The sequence below is a fragment of the Pomacea canaliculata genome, linkage group LG12 (genome assembly GCF_003073045.1).
Source record: "Pomacea canaliculata isolate SZHN2017 linkage group LG12, ASM307304v1, whole genome shotgun sequence".
In the NCBI taxonomy this organism is placed as follows: Eukaryota; Metazoa; Mollusca; class Gastropoda; order Architaenioglossa; family Ampullariidae; genus Pomacea; species Pomacea canaliculata.
Window position 1 is genome coordinate 10,982,441 of NC_037601.1, and position 17,958 is coordinate 11,000,398.

A 17,958-nucleotide genomic window follows, 5' to 3' on the forward strand; every position below is an offset into this window, starting at 1 on the left:
AAGAATGCTACACGATTTTAGAAGTTTGAGAGTTCAAAGTAGTTGTGTGGGTGAGCGAACGGCCTTGATGTGAAGTCCAATATCTTTGCCATACTTTTTCAGGACTTCTCGCAGATTCATATCGTAAAGAAAATGTATTAATCACAGCATGAGTTCTTTCTGAAAATATTTAGTGTTGTATGAATAAACATGTATGGAGAGATTCACACAAGAATTTGTGTCTTTAGTTTGCATACATAAGATTGCTTCACAAACGTCTTTAACACTGAGCAAGAAATATTTAATAATTATTACTTGACAGGAGAGTAAATACAAGGATGCAATTATCTGCAATACAGCTATAAATTTTATTTCCATAAAAAATGGAATAACATCATTTATCAACATCATCCCATTGCTTTTCAACACATTTCCTTCATCGTTAAATAATCTTCTTTATGCCCTCGAATTTGTCTGTTTTAGTTGAGCAGTGAGCCATGACTGAACGACTTAACTTCTTGGTCTGAAGTGAACTGACCCCTGAACAGGTGAAAGTTTGACAATGACAATGACAATGACAATTCTTTATTAACGAGTGGTAAAATAAGCAACTGAGCGCTTTTTTCCACTTAGCCCTCGCCCTTTTCAGGGAAGGAAATTAACTATATAAATGAATTAATTAAGCATTAAATATAAAAAGGTAATAAGCACAGAGAAGGGTGGATATGTACAAGGTGATGGTTAAAGAAGAGATTAGCATATATTCACAAGGTCACCTGGAGTTGGTAGGAATTAGAGGGCTTATCTATATATCTTGAACGTATTGAGATAGATGGCGTCGAAAGCAGGTCAGGGAGTGCAATTGTTTGAGATGGAGAGGGAGGCTGTTCCATAGCGCACTCCCTGAAAATTGCAGACTTGATTTGAAGAGGTCTAGTCTAGGAAAGGGGATATTCAGTTTTGGGAAGGTTCTAGAGTTATTGGAGGAAAATAGTAGAGAGAGTCTGGGCGATAATTTACCCGTCAGTATTTTATACATGAAAATGCATTTGTTAAATTTGAGTCTGTTTTTAAGAGGAAGGACGCCTAGAGAGGTGAAGTCACGTGGGTCTAATTTCGGTTTTAGCAGGACGGCTTTGATTGCTCGCCTCTGAACACTAGCTAGAGGTTTCATGGAGGATCCACTAGCGGAGTCCCAGAGATGGGGATTATAAAGAGGGATGAGATGGGGACTATACTACCCAGCCAAACAATGACCGCAACCTATCGCTGCTCCTGTCACCAAAACACTATCGTCATATTGTTGTCAGCGTCTTTTTAGATAATGCGCAGCAAGACCATAAAACTTTCTTCGCATCCACATCAGCCCCTTACACACCATTGAGTACTGTAAGCGTACTTAAAACTTTTTGGCTTTTTTTTTTTTTTTTTTTTTTGCTTGTGGAATTTCTCCTTATTTTCACTGATTTCACATCTCTTCAATGAGCACCACTCTCAAAAACAACCCTGGTCGTATCCCTCTGCAGATTGAGGCTCCGTTGGCGCAAATATGTGCCTGTCACCAAAACAGTGAAGTTTGGCTATCCAGGGTTCAGATTTCGCCTCAGGCACGCTGGTTTTTGTTTGTTTGTTTGTTTGTTTGTTTATTTGTTTGTATGTTTTTATTTTTGCAGGTGGCTGCTTTGCCGTGACATAGCCGTAGTTACTGGCTCCACGTAAAACGTGAATCCCCCACCCTTGAAGATTAATGTAACTCGTAATCGTGTCTGTATATTGTCCTCCTCTCCTAACACGTACCCCCACACACCCTTGTTCTCTACGTCTTGATGACTGTCCATTTTGTGTATACTCCACTGAGGATGAAACCCACTTTTTGTTTCACTGACTACAGTACAATAATATTCGCCCTAGCTTCCTTCAAAATGTTTCACCAACATGAAAACAAAGTGCTTATTGAAATTCTGACATGTCAAAATGTAAACAATATCAAGCAATTAGCTTGGTTTCTATTCAAGTGTTTCAGTTTAAGAAAGGATAAAATAACTGCTAAGATTTGAAACATATGTCACCATGTAACTCTTTTAGAATCCCAATGTAAAGCTGCCTCAGGTGTACAGATATATGTGTATATGAATGTTCATGCGTACACCCAAATGAGAGCATGTAAATGTGTGAATGTGGGGAAGCGAGGTTCACCCTGTGATATTCTCAGTAATGATCAGATGTGAATAAAGAGTTCGAGTTCTCTACGTCTTCCCCCTTTTGTTTTTCGTACTTTGTCAGAACTCTTGTTCATTCTTTCGTTCCTTCGTACACTGTCCGTGCGCTGTTTTTGTCACAAGAACCGAGACACGCACCTTTACCAGCTTGATTCCGAGCTGTATAAATCGCATGTTTGTTTGTTGTTAATAAAATGTTACCCTTTACTTAGTTTTAAACGCTCTTTTTGTGGTCTCAAAGCCATGCTGTACACACACCACCGCAAACCAGCGCCCAGCCATGATAACGAACATGACGTCATCAGGTGTGTGGGCGTACCTGTACCTGCACATGCCCTCATGCCGGATGTTGACAGCAATCCTCACTCAGGGCTACAGGATAGACTACTGGGGCTGAGAGGGAATAATGACATGGCTAAAACTTCGAAAAACAGGACAATGGGGGAAAGAGGATATGACCGTCACTACTGTATACAATGATTCAAAGCAGCACAATGCTCATGTTCAGAAATAAAGACCGACACACAAAGAGTAAAATTTTGCATTTCACATAGTCACAAACTAATACTGAATTCAGTTCTCTAACTACTGTTGATCATTATTCCATCGCACGGCAGAAAAAAATGACTTAAATAGGTATCATCACATGTGATCATATATTATGAATGAGTTATACAAACAGATATTATAAATTGTTATATATGTATATAATTAGTGTGTGTTATGTAAATAGTTATCATTATTGGCGATATTTTTTATAATTTTATGTAAACAGGTATCGATAATGATATATATAGTGTCGAGAAGTTACTGTCGAGGCAGAAAACTATACAGAAACTATTTCAATTTCTTTGTGAACTTCGAGTGATCATTGGTTAACGTACTTTTTTCTACTGAGTTATTTATAATCGTTTCATAGTCCGTGTATGTATGATAAGTGAGCGGTCGCAGGCGCGAGTCTCTTAACCGTCAGGAAGGTAGGTGGCCAATGGGTTCCTTGCTTGAAATTGGAATTCCCGAGAAGCAAGGTTGACCGATACGGAAGCACGCGTGTATCCGGCTAACGCCGTATAAAAGGCGGGCTGAGGGACTGGACAGCTTCTTCAACATCCGTCTAGGTCCTACACACATAAAATACTAGTCGTGTGATAGAACTAGTCATCTTACATTTAGACATCTGAAGAATCACAACAGGGTCATGTGTAGAATTTCTTAACTTTCTTGAGGCTGTAAATCAAATGAAGCAAAAGAGATCGTCATATTTTGGGCTTCTTCGTGCAAATGTTTACTCACATCGTTCCAACACTTGCTGAAGGTGTAAGCATTTAATATTTATTTACTTTTCTCCCCGAACACCTTACCGTATTATTTATTGTTTCGAGATTTGCGGAAGTGGTGAACAATGTCGAGACGAAAAGGAGCTATTCTAGTGACCCCCGGGGTACAGGGTGTGTATCGTCCTCGAGATGTGCAGCCCTTGGGTACCGACGTGCCGCAGGACCAGGCGGTCGGCGTGGAGAATGCAGCTTTTGAGGCAGAAATCCCTAATGGTGATCCACATGCAGTGGTACAGTCTACGGATACAGACAGTAACAGTTCTGGATTTGCGTCCATTGAAGATAATTCAGCGACCCCTTCATCCCGGGGGAATGGAGGCGACACCAACAGGTAACTGCTACCAGCTATTTTTATTAAGTTTACGAAGAAAATATTGGAAATATTTTGACATATCAATATAATATATATATAAATCTTAAATCATGGATGACGACACCTGAACAAAGACTGTTGTCTAAGGTTGTAGATGAGCGTAGAAGCTTAGTGTCCTTTCGGATGGACCACAATTTTTGTTGGTAATAATACGATTCCCTGGTGATTATTGCAAGTTCCTGGCTTCCGCTATAGACTGTACAGATTATTTCTAATGCAACAGTGCAACCACGAACTTCTATTCCTGGATTGCTTGCAGACAATTTTTTCCAGTAAGTACTAGAACGAGGCTGGTGTATACAAAGCTTCCGGTTTAGTCACATTTATTGTTTAGGCTCGCCGAGACTAAAAGAGGAGAACTTTGCAAGAGGCTAAGTGTTGGGCTCGACAGACACCAGTTCACCTATACAGGTCCGTGCGACAGTGACTGATAATGATTACTTTTCTACAGTCTGATAGCGATTGGTAATTTTTCGGGATTTCTGTTATTTTTCTGAGGACAGCAGTTTGTGTGGAGACGTTTAGAGACTGACAGCCCGGTATAATAGTATAACTTGATAATCGTATCAATTATTTCTATAGAGACAGCAGGGTGTAGTAACCTAAAGTTACAATTGTTAATATGTTTCCAAGGAACAGCGTGGTGTTTGTGACAAATGGTGTTAATAATGACAATTATTTTAATTAATGACAACAAATGATATGCTCAGATATTGTCAGTTTTTATTTTTACAGAGAGAAAGATAGTTGATGGTAAAAATTTCTTTTAAGGTCCTAAAGTTGTTACTTATAACAGTCACGAATCATTAAGAATAAGTTGTATTATACACAATAACGATATGCACATTATAGAAATTACAGAACAAATAAATAATGAAGTAGATTGGTATAGCTATATTGGTATATTGGTATAGCTTATCAAGTGTAGATTCAATTCGCTCTACATTAATGACTGATGATGTTAAGAGGGCCAGCATTTGTTTCTTTAAACAGCAGAATGTTTGTGACTGATAATAATAATAATGTTGACGCATATAATTATTTTTCTAGAGACATCAAGGTGGTGGAAGTGGTGCCGGTGAAACCCGATGCAGGAAAAGGTACAGCTGACGTGCAGCTGAAGAAGTCCATCAACCTTCTGCACTGCACCGCCATTATGGTAGCCGTCACAGGCCACTCCTCCGTCTTCATCTCGCCTGCCGCCATTTTAGGCCTCGCTGGATCCGTCGGTGCCTCCCTGGTTGTGTGGCTTGTAGGTGAGTTATCCTCCCATACAGCCGACACTTTGCTACAGCAATCACCACACTGCCGTTAGCTGACGTCACACTACCGAGCACCAGACAGCAGTGATGTAAGCTGACTTCACACCACCGCACACCCAACACCACACTATGGTAAGCGGACGTCACATTAAAGTTGACATCAGACTTCTGACTGTGACACTGCACCTGACGTCACTATCAACAGCTGACAACACTACAATCGAAGATCCTCTTTGGTACACGGCACGAGGAAGCTGATAACCTAGTGGTCAGATAACCGCACCTGTATGCGCGCCAGAGCTTGTTACCCTTGTGACGCAGGGTACTTCCCCAGTTGAACCACCTACAGGATGGGTGCCTGACTGTGTTATCTCTTTTTTCACTGACATGCAAAGAATTGAATATTAGACAGTGAACTCGTTTACAGCTCGTATAACACACTGGCTGTAGATCGTGCGTTGGGAGTAAGGAGGCAAACACGCATGAAGGATTTTGTTTGATAAACATATAGACACATAGACATGATGCACTTGTACTTTGTGGCTGCACTTTGCCTGACGTCCTTTCACAGTCTTCATGTCTACAGACCTATGTTGACCCCTCCCTGCCCCGTGCTTTGTGATGTAAGATAGCTCGTTCATTTTGTTTGAAAAACAAAACGTACACATTTTTTTCGCGACACACATCATGCGTTTTCTTTGAACTGGAAAATTTAGCTTATCAACTATACTTCGCTGCCGCAAGTTTATTAATATATATTAAATACCTCCTCGTTTTGGAAGAACAGTGACTATAAGACTCGTGCGACTAAGAGACTGCGAGTTTATGACTTTATATGAAAAGCAGTATTTAACGCACACAAACCAGCAGTTATCAATTATCATTATTCAGAAATCAGTATTTACTGTGTACGTGCTTTTTTTCTTACGTGTACACACACAGAGGGAAGGAGAAGGGATACGTCATTGGTTAAACATGTTTACACTTTTGGTTTAACACGACAAACTCTCCCGCAATAAAAAGAGTTGCTTTGTTTTTGCTCAGTCATTGCGGATGTAGTGACAGAAACTCCGTGTGACGTCAGTTCGTGGTACAGCGAGGGTGTAGCAGCCGGATATCGCCTGTAGCCTCGACCACTTGTTTGCTGTAACAGTCATGTTCTGGGATAGTGTAGTCCGTCCTTTTCTCTGCCGATTACACCCGATCTCTTATCTACCTATAAGGCCTACCCACAGGCCTTTGTGTGTGTGTGTTATCTTGAGGTTATCAAGAGGCATCATGACACATTTGCTGATTTATGATCAATCGTATTATACTTAAACAAAACTTATAAAGTGCAAAAAATAGCTTTAAGGTGGCATACGGTTCGATCAGATGACAACTGTTGTTAATGATAGTCATAACGAAAATGATTTATTTAGTGTTATATCCCACAGTCAAAGGCAGGCATAAAACACACACACGCACAGTTTCTTTGTAGCTTTCTGACTCGACAGTAACCTCTCGGCACTATATACAGTGTTCCCTCTTTTATTGCGGGGGATAGGTTCCAAGACCAGCCGCGATAAACGAATTTCCGCGAATTAGGGACATACATGCAATAATAATATATACATGTAAAACAATATCATGTTAGTGTAAAGTAATATATTAATCATGGTATTAATACAGTACAATAACTTACTTAAGTGTAAAAAAATTATAACTGTACTCAGAAGTAATTCAGAAGTTTCACCTTCTCAGCGATCGTCATAATTCTTCTTTGGCGTTTAGGTTCATTACCAGCATTGGTAGAAGGAATTTTCTTCGGAGGCATTACAGGGATGAAAAATTGAAACGAAGTTCAACCGAGTTTAACACAAAGAAACCCCAAAAAACTGATGCGAACTGGCTGCGAGATGGTAGATACCAATCATGGCTCGTCGCTTTCGAATAGCAATGGATTTCTCATACACAATTATTTCTTTTGTCTGTCTACAAAATTACCATGATATTTTAATAGAAATACTAATATAGCTAAATTTTCCGTCTTTTTCCTGTTGAAAGATCTATGGTATTTGAAGAACGATAATTAAAAGGAAAAAAAAACGCGAAGTAGTGAATCCGCGATAGATGAACCGCGAAGTAGCGAGGGAACACTATACAATATCCCTATTAACGCTACCTATTAAGGGAGCTGATCTCAAAGCAAAGAGCTGATCGTCCCCCTCCATCATGTTAACGTAAATTTCGGACTATAAGCCGCGACTTCTTCCCCCATGGCCTAAACCTTATAATGCGGCTTGTTTGCGAATTTTTCCTATTAATTTTTCGCTGAGCTCCATGTTAAGGTGTTAACTATTTACGTTGTTACAGGGTTAACTTTTCACATTTTTAAATCAAACACGCATAAACGTAAAACATTCAGATCAGTTTCTGAAGCACACACCCTCATCATGCGAGACAAAATGCCGACGATGCACCTTTCAAGTTGTAGATATTTGCAGCTTATTTGTACAATTTAAGTAGACTTTTTAGAAATTTAGTGGGGGCGGCTTACATACGGATGCGCTTAATAGACAGAAATTTAGGGCAGATCACCTATACACGTCCGTGGGTAGTTTGAAAATAATAGTAAAATATCAGGAACATATTAACTATATATAAAGAGATACTAATATGCTACGGGGTTCCCAGTCCCTTAATCCCCAAACACTTAATACCCTACACCAGGGCTTCTGCTAAGGCTAAATTCTTTGGGGTCCCAGGGACCCCTTCAGATTTTTAAGGGGTCCCTGTTCTCTGCCCAAATTTGAAGGGGACCCCATTGACGAAAATTGAAGGGGTCCTCCGAACTTTTAATGCGTACTGTACGCAATTTTTTGCGTAAGCAGAAGCCCTAGACCAGACCTGGGCAGCAGCAGCAGCCCAACTTTCATAGAAATATCGTTCCATCAACACAAGTCTTGTGAGAGCAACACGCTAACGGTCATTGTAAGCTGAGCTTCCTGTAGATGCCTGATGTCAGTCATGTCAGACTGGCCCGTACTGCACGATAAGCTTACTGTGACAGCTCGACATCAAATCTTTCTGAAGCAGCTGCAGGAAGGTAATCAGAGATTACTGCCAAGTGTAGATCTAAAATTTAAGTATGTAATAGCAAGATGGCGCATGTGTGACATAAATAAAATGGCCCAGGGAGATACGATAAGTGGCGCAAACACAGAAATCCAAACAGGAACGTAGCAAATATCGTAACAGATGAACGTTAGACATGAAACTTCACATAGATCAACTGGCAAATATAAAAATGAGAGAGAACTGTCACCCAGCTAAGCGAAGGGACATCACTCTCATCATCATCCTGACGTTCATGGTTTGTAGCGTTCTTCCACTGCTTCAATCATGATTTCAGCTTCTCTAAAATGGAGAAAGACCGATTAAAATCAATGAGAAGTTCTTAGCCACTTTGATGGTTGCTTGCTCTTGCCGAAGTAGTAATTTTATTTGGTGGGTAGAAGAAACAAAGCAAACCGAAAAAAGCGAAGCATAAATGAGTCTGCTTATTGAGTGAAAGAATTCTGCACGGTCTGCCTGTGTCTGACTCTTCCACCGTTAGCTGTGGGCTGGCGGAGATATTTGTCGGCTGCTGCCGTCGACGTCATTCTTCCCGAGTGGGGAGCACTGGACACAAGGGGTGGAGCGTTTTGGTTTTTTAAAAAAGTAATTTTCACTCATTTAAACTAAAGATGCACAGTAGCTTATCAATGAGCAGCGTATTTATTGATCAGCACAACTATAAGCCTAATTTAGTAATTTTATGGACTTTCAATAAATAAAAGGTGTGGAAGGATCGTTCGTCAAAACTATAACAAAAATTATTTCTTATTTATCGATATCTGTTTATATATATATGGGATCTGGGAAACATATCACAGTGTGCTAGTGACGTGACAGTCATTGTTTACTTATTTTGCTCCTGTCTTTATGTCAAAAGGCGGACTAATCAACTTGGGGCTGGCGCTGTGCTTCGCGGAACTAGGAACGATGCTGCCCAAAGCCGGCGGACCTTATGCCTACGTCATGCGCACCTTCGGGCCGCTGGCAGGCTTCCTGATCATGTGGGGCTACGTGGTGCTAATTGCAGGGCCCTTCTGGGCCTTCCTGGCCTACACAGCGGCTCTGTACATCGTCAAGCCCGCGTTTCCTGAATGTCAGCCCGAGCAGATGGACACAGGTGTCAAGATTCTGGCAGGCTGGATCATGAGTGAGTGTGAGCAATATCTGGGCATACAATGTGGAGCCAAGATTGTTTGTTGTTATGATTTAGTTTAGAAAGCAACGAGGTCATGTCGTTATTGCTATTTCACAGACTAAACAGACGTACTGCTGTAAACAGCCAAACAGAAGCTACCATTGGCTGTGCTGCTAGCAGAATAGTGAGAGAAATTCGCCAATTATTGAAACACTTTGCTCCTAGAAAATCAGAAGTCGGCCTTTCAGCCCTGTCTGGATGTATCTCTGTCTTTGTCTACGCAGTCACTTCACTTTCCCCCTTACTTTTTTTTTTTTAAACAAGGATTGGCACCTTTTAACATAAAATATATTATTACCAGAATCTGACTTCAATTCGACTTCTTTTTCATGTATGTGTCTACTTCAATCACCTAAACATATTTAATGTACCGCAGGACATCAACACAATGTTCTTAAAAACATCAACACAAAAAAAACATCAAAGAATCTTTCAACATTTAGAACACGCCGACACTATGTGAACAAACACCTATACTGACAATGTTTAGGTTAAGGAGCATTTAGAACATATCGATAGTGTTTTGGTTGACCGAACATTTTAGCATGTCCACGTTGTTGAGTTTATTAATGGAACATAAGCCGCACGCAGACACTATATACCGAGTGTGTGGCAATGCGTGCAGTAACGATGGTGGCGCTGAACTGCGTGTACATGAAGTACGTCACCAAGATCCAGACTCTGCTGTCCAGCACCAAGATCGTGGCCCTGCTTATCATCATCATCGCCGGCTTCTACCAAATGGCGGTGGGTAAGTGCATGTTATCTGTGTGTCAACTACGGTGTCGATGACGGGACAACCACCGGTGTGGGTGTGGGAGTTGGGGGTGGTGGTTGTGGGCACGGTGACAGGTTGTAGACAGTAACACAAGTCGGGGATCACATGGATCCACTGTTTCTGGTCGCTGCCAGAAATGTTACCGGACATGTGCAGGGACATATGTACGTACAATGTGTAAGTTGCCATGCTTAGTGTTTACTGTATTTAACCATACTGGCATTAAATAGTCATAGCTTGATGTGTGCTGCTACATTATGACTGAACTAATCAGGGAAATATGTGTTGGCCTGATATCAGAAATCTGTATCTATGTAAAAGTGGAAGTTTCCATTGCCATATCGCCTTATGTGTTTCGTTGACTTTGTAGACCAACGTGAAGTGTGCGACTTTTTAAATTTCTTATTCAAATCTTGTCAGATTTCCCTTATGTAAATAAACATTTTTGTAATGTAGTGTTTTTGACACAACATTTCTCAACTGACTTTGTAAATGGTGTTTATTTCCCAGGAAATACAGAGAATTTAGACGATATATTCGACGGAACTACCCAGGAACCTGGCAAGTTTGCTGTCGCCATATTTTACTCTATATTTTCCTACGGCGGATGGTGAGTGATATGACCTATTACTTATTTCTATTTTAAAATAAGTGATTGATTATGTGTATGAACAGCTATGCGTGTGCGAAGACGACGTAAACTGTTAGCTATACTCTGCAAGATGGCAACTTATACAGCGGGGTCAGGTTAAAGGCCTTATGGTGAAAGTACAATATAAACAATAACTAATATATACAGAATAACAAATCAGGAAAAACATGTCCAAACAAAGCACAATTTTTTTTTAAAATTTTCTTCAGGCAGGTGATGACTTCACTTATGGAAGAAGTGAAAAACCCTGGAAGGTGAGTGACAAGCCGAAATGAACGACAAAAACTTGTCCTATCCTGACATCGTGAGATAAGAGATCTTTTAAGTGTTAGTCTAGTTGTTAATTAATGTGATCATATTTGATTTCACAGCTACAATGTAGGACATCACCGATTGAATGACAAATTTTCGATAAATGTTTTCTCCTAAAAACAACAGGAAAAAAAAAACAAAAACAAAAACAAAAAACACACAGCTTCTACTGTATACTGTAACTAAGTTCACTATCAATGCATTATAACGAGAGCATAAAAGAAAACCACCTCAGATACATGAGTGGTTAGCTAGCACATTGCTGTCATATTTATAGACAGTCGCACGAGTTATATTCTTTCACCAAACTCCATTTTTCAGACGAGGGGTGTGGGGGGTTGAGGTGGATGTACTCGCACTCTCATATCACATTCCTTGTTTTCAGAGACCTGCCGCTTTCTGTGTACATAACATTCGTCATTGTCATCATCAAGTACATCCTCACAAACGTCGCCTACTACACCCTGATCACGCCCCAGGAACTTCTGCGTTCCAGCGCCATTGCTCTGGTGAGTATATCTGTAGTAGTCACCGATCATTACAATGTATACGTTATTATCTCCTCGACCTCTGTTGTAATATATTCCGACGTTAAGCTGCTTGTGTCGTCTGCTTGGTTGAGACGATATGGTCGTGGATGGGCCAATTGGACAAGTGGTGGGACGTCACGATATGGTAGTAAATGAACATGGTGTTGTTTGTTTTGGCAAAATTAGTTATTAAGCTAATGTTGGAGGAAAATATGAGTATAAATGCTGCTAAGTAATTGAATAGACCTGCGGTAACTCTTGATTATTATTATTATCCGAAATGTCAAACATACAGTTGCGAACCGTAGGTCTTGCCGCAAAGAACAGCATATGACTGGTCAAAGACAGGAAACGATCTTGTCATGGCTACGTCTCTAGTGTGAAACCATGAAACAGGCCAGCAAATGGATACAATGCACCTTTCTTCTTTGTCAAAACCAGATGTTCATGGATCGCCTTTATCGGCCCGTGTCACCGCTGATATCAGTCCTTGTGGCCACCACTTCCATTGGCGCTTTGAACGCTTCTATCATGGGACACTCACGGTGAGTTTTCCTGGATACAAAGTAAAACCTCAGGTGAAAATGTCCCGAACAAGCAAAGTATCTCTTCCTCTAGCAAAACAATAAAACTGAATTTAGCAGAGTGATTCGTATCCCATGAGTTCCAGACACATAAATATTAGCGCAAGAACGCTCGACATGTGCATTGAACACAATGACTGAGGTTAACTTCGTTCAAGTTACTCCTGAATTGAATTTTGTGTATTAATTTTGTCGATCTGAGAGATTGATGTTACTAGCCCGTGTTGATGTGCAGGCTGCTGTTTGCTGGTGCTAGAAATGGTCACATGCCGCTGTTGATGGGCATGGTCCATCCCAAGTACCTCACGCCGTGGCCAGCAATTTTTGCTTTGGTAAATATGGCATGAACGCGTGTGTCTGTAGGAATCTGGAGTGCGCACGCATTACAGTACTTTAGGCATGTCGGATCCCACTCCCTCTAAATTTACAAACAGCACCAAACACCGTAGAAAGTCTAAGCAGTCAGACATAGCGTGTACAATGTTGGCATCTGCCAAAACCGCCACCAAATGAAATCCATGTTTAGCGTATAGGAGCGTTACCACTTCCAAAACTTCTTTTGTATGTTCATCTCTTTGATTATTCATGCTTTTATTTTTTGACATGGTGGTGTTATTTGTTTAACAGCTAGTGTGGAGCTTAGTGATGCTGTACTCTGGCAGTGTGACAGACATGATGGAATTCATTTCTTTGTTTTCTACGATCATGGGCATAGCAGTTGTCTGCTCACTACTATACCTGAGGTGGAAAAGGCCAAATGAAAAACGACCCTACAAGGTTTCTGTTGTTCTTTATAAGTATTATTGATGACTTTTTACCATGTACACATTTGGATGAGGAGGTTATTTATTCAATTATAGATGCGTTAACTGAAGTCTGTTTAACAAAGCATTATTGGCTTAGTCAACAATAACAACAAAACACTTGTTCACCTGACAAGGATATCATTGGCAAGTTCATTTTTCAGACATTCGATAACTAACTACTTTCAAGATTTGTTCCATACAAGAGAGGTTTCGAGTCTGAACATGTTTGAATTGTGTGCTGCAGACGATGCTGTTTGTTCCTGTTGTGCAACTCATCATCAACTTGGCGGTGCTAGTGCTGGCTATTTACCAGAAGCCTCATCGGATGGGTATTGGCCTGTTGATCTTGTTTGCTGGCGTCCCTGTTTACTGGCTTGGCGTTCTCTGGCGCTCAAAGCCAAAGGAGTTCACATCTATGATAGGTCAGTATGTCCAACACCAACAGGAGTATGAGAATACATGTACTATAGTTTTATGAATTATATGTACAACATATGATTTACTTTTGGCTTATTTGTGTAGTCCTCTGATCAATGTCCTCCATAAGTTAAATTCAAGTTATTAGGCAAGTTCCAACAATCATACATGGTTCATGATTTTGTTGTAAAATTAAACAAAAGAAAACAACAGTAACAACAAAAGACTGAAGTGATCACTAATCAATGAGGTTCTATTTTCAGACCTTTTTTTGCTTATGAAACCAAACAATCTTGAGTACAGTATTCACTTCATTTAAAATAATGAATCATTTCTTTCTTTTGCAGAGGGTATTACAGTGCTGATACAGAAAGCACTTCTTCTCACAAAGTCACAATGAATGGCAGAACAAGGAGTGGATAGTACTGTCTGATGTTGGTTGCAACACTTCCATAAGTTGGACTTATACAGTATACAAGTTTGATAACTTGGCAAGTGATCTAGTCATGACACTGATGATGAGAATGGCAATGACAGGTGTAAAATAACCACCTTAGCCATGAAATCATGAAAATAGCTGAAAACACAGGCTAGTCATGACACTGATGATGAGAATGCCAATGACAGGTCTAAAATAACTACCTTAGCCATGAAATCATGGAAATTGCTGATAAACACATGACCTCAACAGGTCAAAATGGAGGATCAGATTGAATGGCCATATCAAAGACACAGAAAAGAAAAGTGAATGCCACTGGCTTAGCTTATTGCCATATCAGTCAATATTTGTCTTTCAGTAAGAACAGGTGTATGAATGAAGACATGCTGTCTGCATTTTAAGAGGTGTGCATGCATTTGAGTTTGTGTGTTAGGATCTATGTCAACATTTTTATGTAAAAATATTTTGTTAATGCTAAAGATAACAAAGAGAACCTGATAAAAATAAAAATATTTTCCATCTTTTTGTTTTTGTGTGTGGAGCAGATTTTTAAGTATGGTGTCGAGGTAGCTATGACACAGCAAATGAGATGGGTATTCTTCTAAGTGAGAGTTCTTCATACTATGCTGCTCTGTTTCTAAAGATCATGTGTGAAGGATAACGTGCTGTTTTACTTGAGCGAAGTAGCAAGCATAGGCTGTGAACTTTGTTAAGTCCTTGTCTGCAGGACAGAGAAAATATATGACATTGTGGTGCATGCAAACAAATCTCTAACATTGTGTGCAGCAGCAATTCCTGGGATCCAGAATATGCTGATTTTCTGCACAAAAGCTATGCATGTACTTACTGACAAAGAAACATTGATATGAGTTTACTCACACTGAAGTTTAATGTGATATCTGCAGCATGACTTCTTTCATGGCTTATATGCAATACTGATGCTATAACTGTTATGTTTTAATCTGGTTGCTCTAATTAAAATGCCAGTACATGTTAGATAATAACTTTACTCATATGTATCGCCCTTCCTGCTGATTAGGAACAAAAGTACAAATTATGTATGAGCTCAAGATGCAATACTTTTGTGCATACAACTGAGAATGATGTGTTTGGTATAGTCACTTTAGTGCATGAACCACCACTTTCAAAATGTATGAACCAAGAAAATGTTGTCTTATGCAAAGCTAGGATTCAGGACACAATTCAAAGATCTCTTACAAGGCTAGGGTTAACCTCAACTGCTAATATATGAAAGTAATGCCTAAAGACATTAAAACTTTTGTCAACGTCTCATATAAACTCTAAATGACTGTGACAGACAATTTGCATCCTGGTAGAGGGTAAATACTAGTATTTCTACTTCAGATGATAAAGTCTGCACAAATTTACTGGCCCTATTTTTTTATACAAGTATTAGCCTCGCTTTATACACAAGTGTTACCAACAGTGTTCACCTGATCAATTTAAAGATTCATTACAACTGAATCAAAGAGAAAGCTGCTTGTGCTAGCCACAGAAAAGTGTTAATAAGCTCTCTCTCTACTGTGTCCCAAATACATTCAGTTACACGCAACTTGTAACATCAATCTGAATTTTGTTAACATATATAAAAATAATAAAGATCCATTTAGGAATCCTGCAGTTTATCCTTATAACAGTAGCAAAATCTCAGTTTAAAGCAAACTTTGTGATGATTGCTTTCCACTTAATATTCTTACAGAATATGCTCCTAACTGTAGTTTTTGAGTTTTTCATTTGGTCTGATATATAAAATATCTATTCCATAGTTCAATACCCCCCCTACACACACAAATATATATGACAGCCATTTGTGACTGCTTACTTTCGCAGTAAACTTGAAAAAGTCTCTATGTCATTTAGTCTAAAGTGTAGCTATAACACTGCTCATGCTGTTTTATGCATCATGTTTATTGAGAACTATTCTTGTACAACATGATACTCTTAAAAAGCTCTTAGACATGGGTGCAAACCATGTTCACACTCTGGACAACCACTTTAGTTAACTGTCACCTTATTGAAAATGTGTAAAGCAAATGGGCAATAAGAGGATACTTACCTAATTTTGCTGAAATCTATAAAACATTTTCATGGATACCCATGAGCAAGAAATGCAAGCAAGGCTAAACATCATGTAACAGAAAGGTAACATTGTCATCATATTACACATTACTCCAGCTCACTTTCGTGATAGCAGCCTCCTGCCTCAGGTTAAAAAATAAAACATCAAGATACATTTAAAAAGTGAGTCTAGAAGAGGTAAAACTGAGCCAAAGGCATGTTCTGGCAACATAGCAACTGACTACCAACAGCTGTGTCTACATACAATCATTCGGAACAGGAGATTTCAAGTACAAACACTGATTATGTGACAGTTTTTTGACAAACTATTTGTAGCAAACCCAGTTCATTTTTGTAATAATTACAAATTCACCAGTGGTGATATAGAAAGCAAAAGTGTCCATCTTTTGTGAAGTATATTTATTACTGTCTTTTACTAAACACTTCACTTTGATGGATTCAAAATGAGTGAAGTCTCATTCTGTCAGTTCATTCAAAAATACCAGGATGGCTAGCTCCTATTTTCCTGAACACCTGGAATGTTCCTGCTGCCAACGAATGCTGGAAGGAGAGTTCTGCTCTTCTTTCCATATTACCAACTTACTTTAAATTTTCTCCTGGACAAATGGATGAGTAAGAGCCTGACTGATGCTGAGCCGTTTAGAAGGATCTAGCATGAGGATCTTCTCCAGTAAATCCTTCAGCTGTGTTACTTTATGCAACTGGTCCTCAGGAAGGCGCTGATAGCCAACTAGATCGGCAAGAAGATCTTTACTAGGATGTATGGTGCTCAGAACTGTCACCTTTTCCTGCACATGTATACACAGATCGGTTGGTAATAAATGTTTTTATTCAACATAATGTTCTACTTCATAGGATTTTACATGACCCACTAAAATATAACAAATAACACACAACTGCACCTCATAATTGATGACGTTGATGATGATGATAAAAAAAGTGATGTTTCTCAATCAAAGCCAGACTCAAAATGTTTTATATAAACTTAAGATGCATTTATACAAGTGGACACTAATGCACTGAGATGAAACTGTACACATTCACATCTGTATGTTTAAAAACACTTATGCCCAATCATGCAGAAAATCAAGACTTATCTCTTCAGCTAAATTGTGAGCATTGGACCTATACAAACTTGAGATTGGTTCCTTTAGATGCTCTCCAACAACCAGCTTGCAACACAAACATTAAGAAATTTCTCCTTGTAAAATAACTTAGACAAAATGCATACCCTCTGTGTCACTTTGTCCACCTCATGGTAGAGGAAGTTATAAGCTGAATCGAAGTGCTGGTCTTTGAACATAGCTTTGCGAATCATTTTGTTGGGCATCTTGCCTTTTAGGTCCATCATGTATTTGAGCATGTCATTATTAGATTGTCCAGGGAATAAGATGCGTCCTGTATACAGCTCATATATGGTACATCCAGCTGACCATAGGTCAATGGAGTGGTCGTAGCCCATGCCCATAACTGAAGACAAAGCATTATTTTCAAGTTACAAGAGTATACAGTGATGAATACTTTTTAATGTTTCAAATATAGAACAAATTCCAATGTCTGGGAGACAAAGAAATGGAGACTTGTAAATTTAATATACCAGAAACACAACTCTTTGGGTTACAGACAAAAAAAAAAAAAAAAACAACAAAAAAAAACCAAAATTACTGGATTGCAACCAAATTCCAAACTGCTCAGTCTATAAGGCTACAGAAAAGCAGATAGTGGAAAATGTGAAATGATAATAGGAGCAGGCTAGCAACAGTTGACAGAAGACCTTACAAACCTTAAGAAGCCAAGAAAGCTTAAGACAGGCAGAAATGGAGGAGCCCTGTTGCTGTCCTCTATATCAGCATAGGTAAATATGTAAATAGGCAAA

At 39.4% G+C, this 17,958-nt stretch overlaps 2 protein-coding genes across 3 annotated transcripts in view; one reads left to right on the forward strand and one right to left on the reverse strand.

The window, feature by feature from the left end:
• Positions 1 to 33: 33 nt before the first annotated feature.
• The window catches only part of LOC112576710 (serine/threonine-protein kinase PRP4 homolog), a 30,967-nt gene continuing 13,042 nt past the window's right edge, over positions 34 to 17,958 (reverse strand). The window contains exons 13-14 of one of the 2 annotated variants that reach the window (XM_025259373.1): positions 17,314 to 17,552; positions 15,894 to 16,870 (exon numbers count right to left, since the gene is read on the reverse strand). In XM_025259373.1, the coding sequence (XP_025115158.1) occupies positions 16,667 to 16,870; positions 17,314 to 17,552 (443 nt within the window). In that variant the 3' untranslated portion in view covers positions 15,894 to 16,666. Of the gene's footprint in view, positions 122 to 15,893; positions 16,871 to 17,313; positions 17,553 to 17,958 lie in introns of those variants that run through there. The other variant, XM_025259375.1, reaches the window with a different exon arrangement.
• On the forward strand, positions 3,285 to 14,507 carry LOC112576711 (Y+L amino acid transporter 2-like). Its single transcript, XM_025259376.1, has 12 exons — positions 3,285 to 3,866; positions 4,959 to 5,164; positions 9,147 to 9,416; positions 10,090 to 10,215; positions 10,753 to 10,852; positions 11,104 to 11,148; positions 11,592 to 11,715; positions 12,178 to 12,281; positions 12,556 to 12,652; positions 12,948 to 13,097; positions 13,371 to 13,548; positions 13,891 to 14,507. The coding sequence occupies exons 1-12, from the start codon at positions 3,601 to 3,603 to the stop codon at positions 13,941 to 13,943; spliced, it is 1,719 nt and encodes a 572-aa protein (XP_025115161.1). The 5' UTR covers positions 3,285 to 3,600; the 3' UTR covers positions 13,944 to 14,507.

Coding starts and splice junctions, on each gene's coding strand:
- LOC112576711 (XM_025259376.1), top strand. CDS start 3,601: ATGTCGAGACGAAAAGGAGCTATTCTAGTGACCCCCGGGGTACAGGGT. Junction 11,149..11,591: donor GAAGTGAAAAACCCTGGAAG/GTGAGTGACAAG, acceptor CCTTGTTTTCAG/AGACCTGCCGCTTTCTGTGT. Junction 11,716..12,177: donor GTTCCAGCGCCATTGCTCTG/GTGAGTATATCT, acceptor TGTCAAAACCAG/ATGTTCATGGATCGCCTTTA.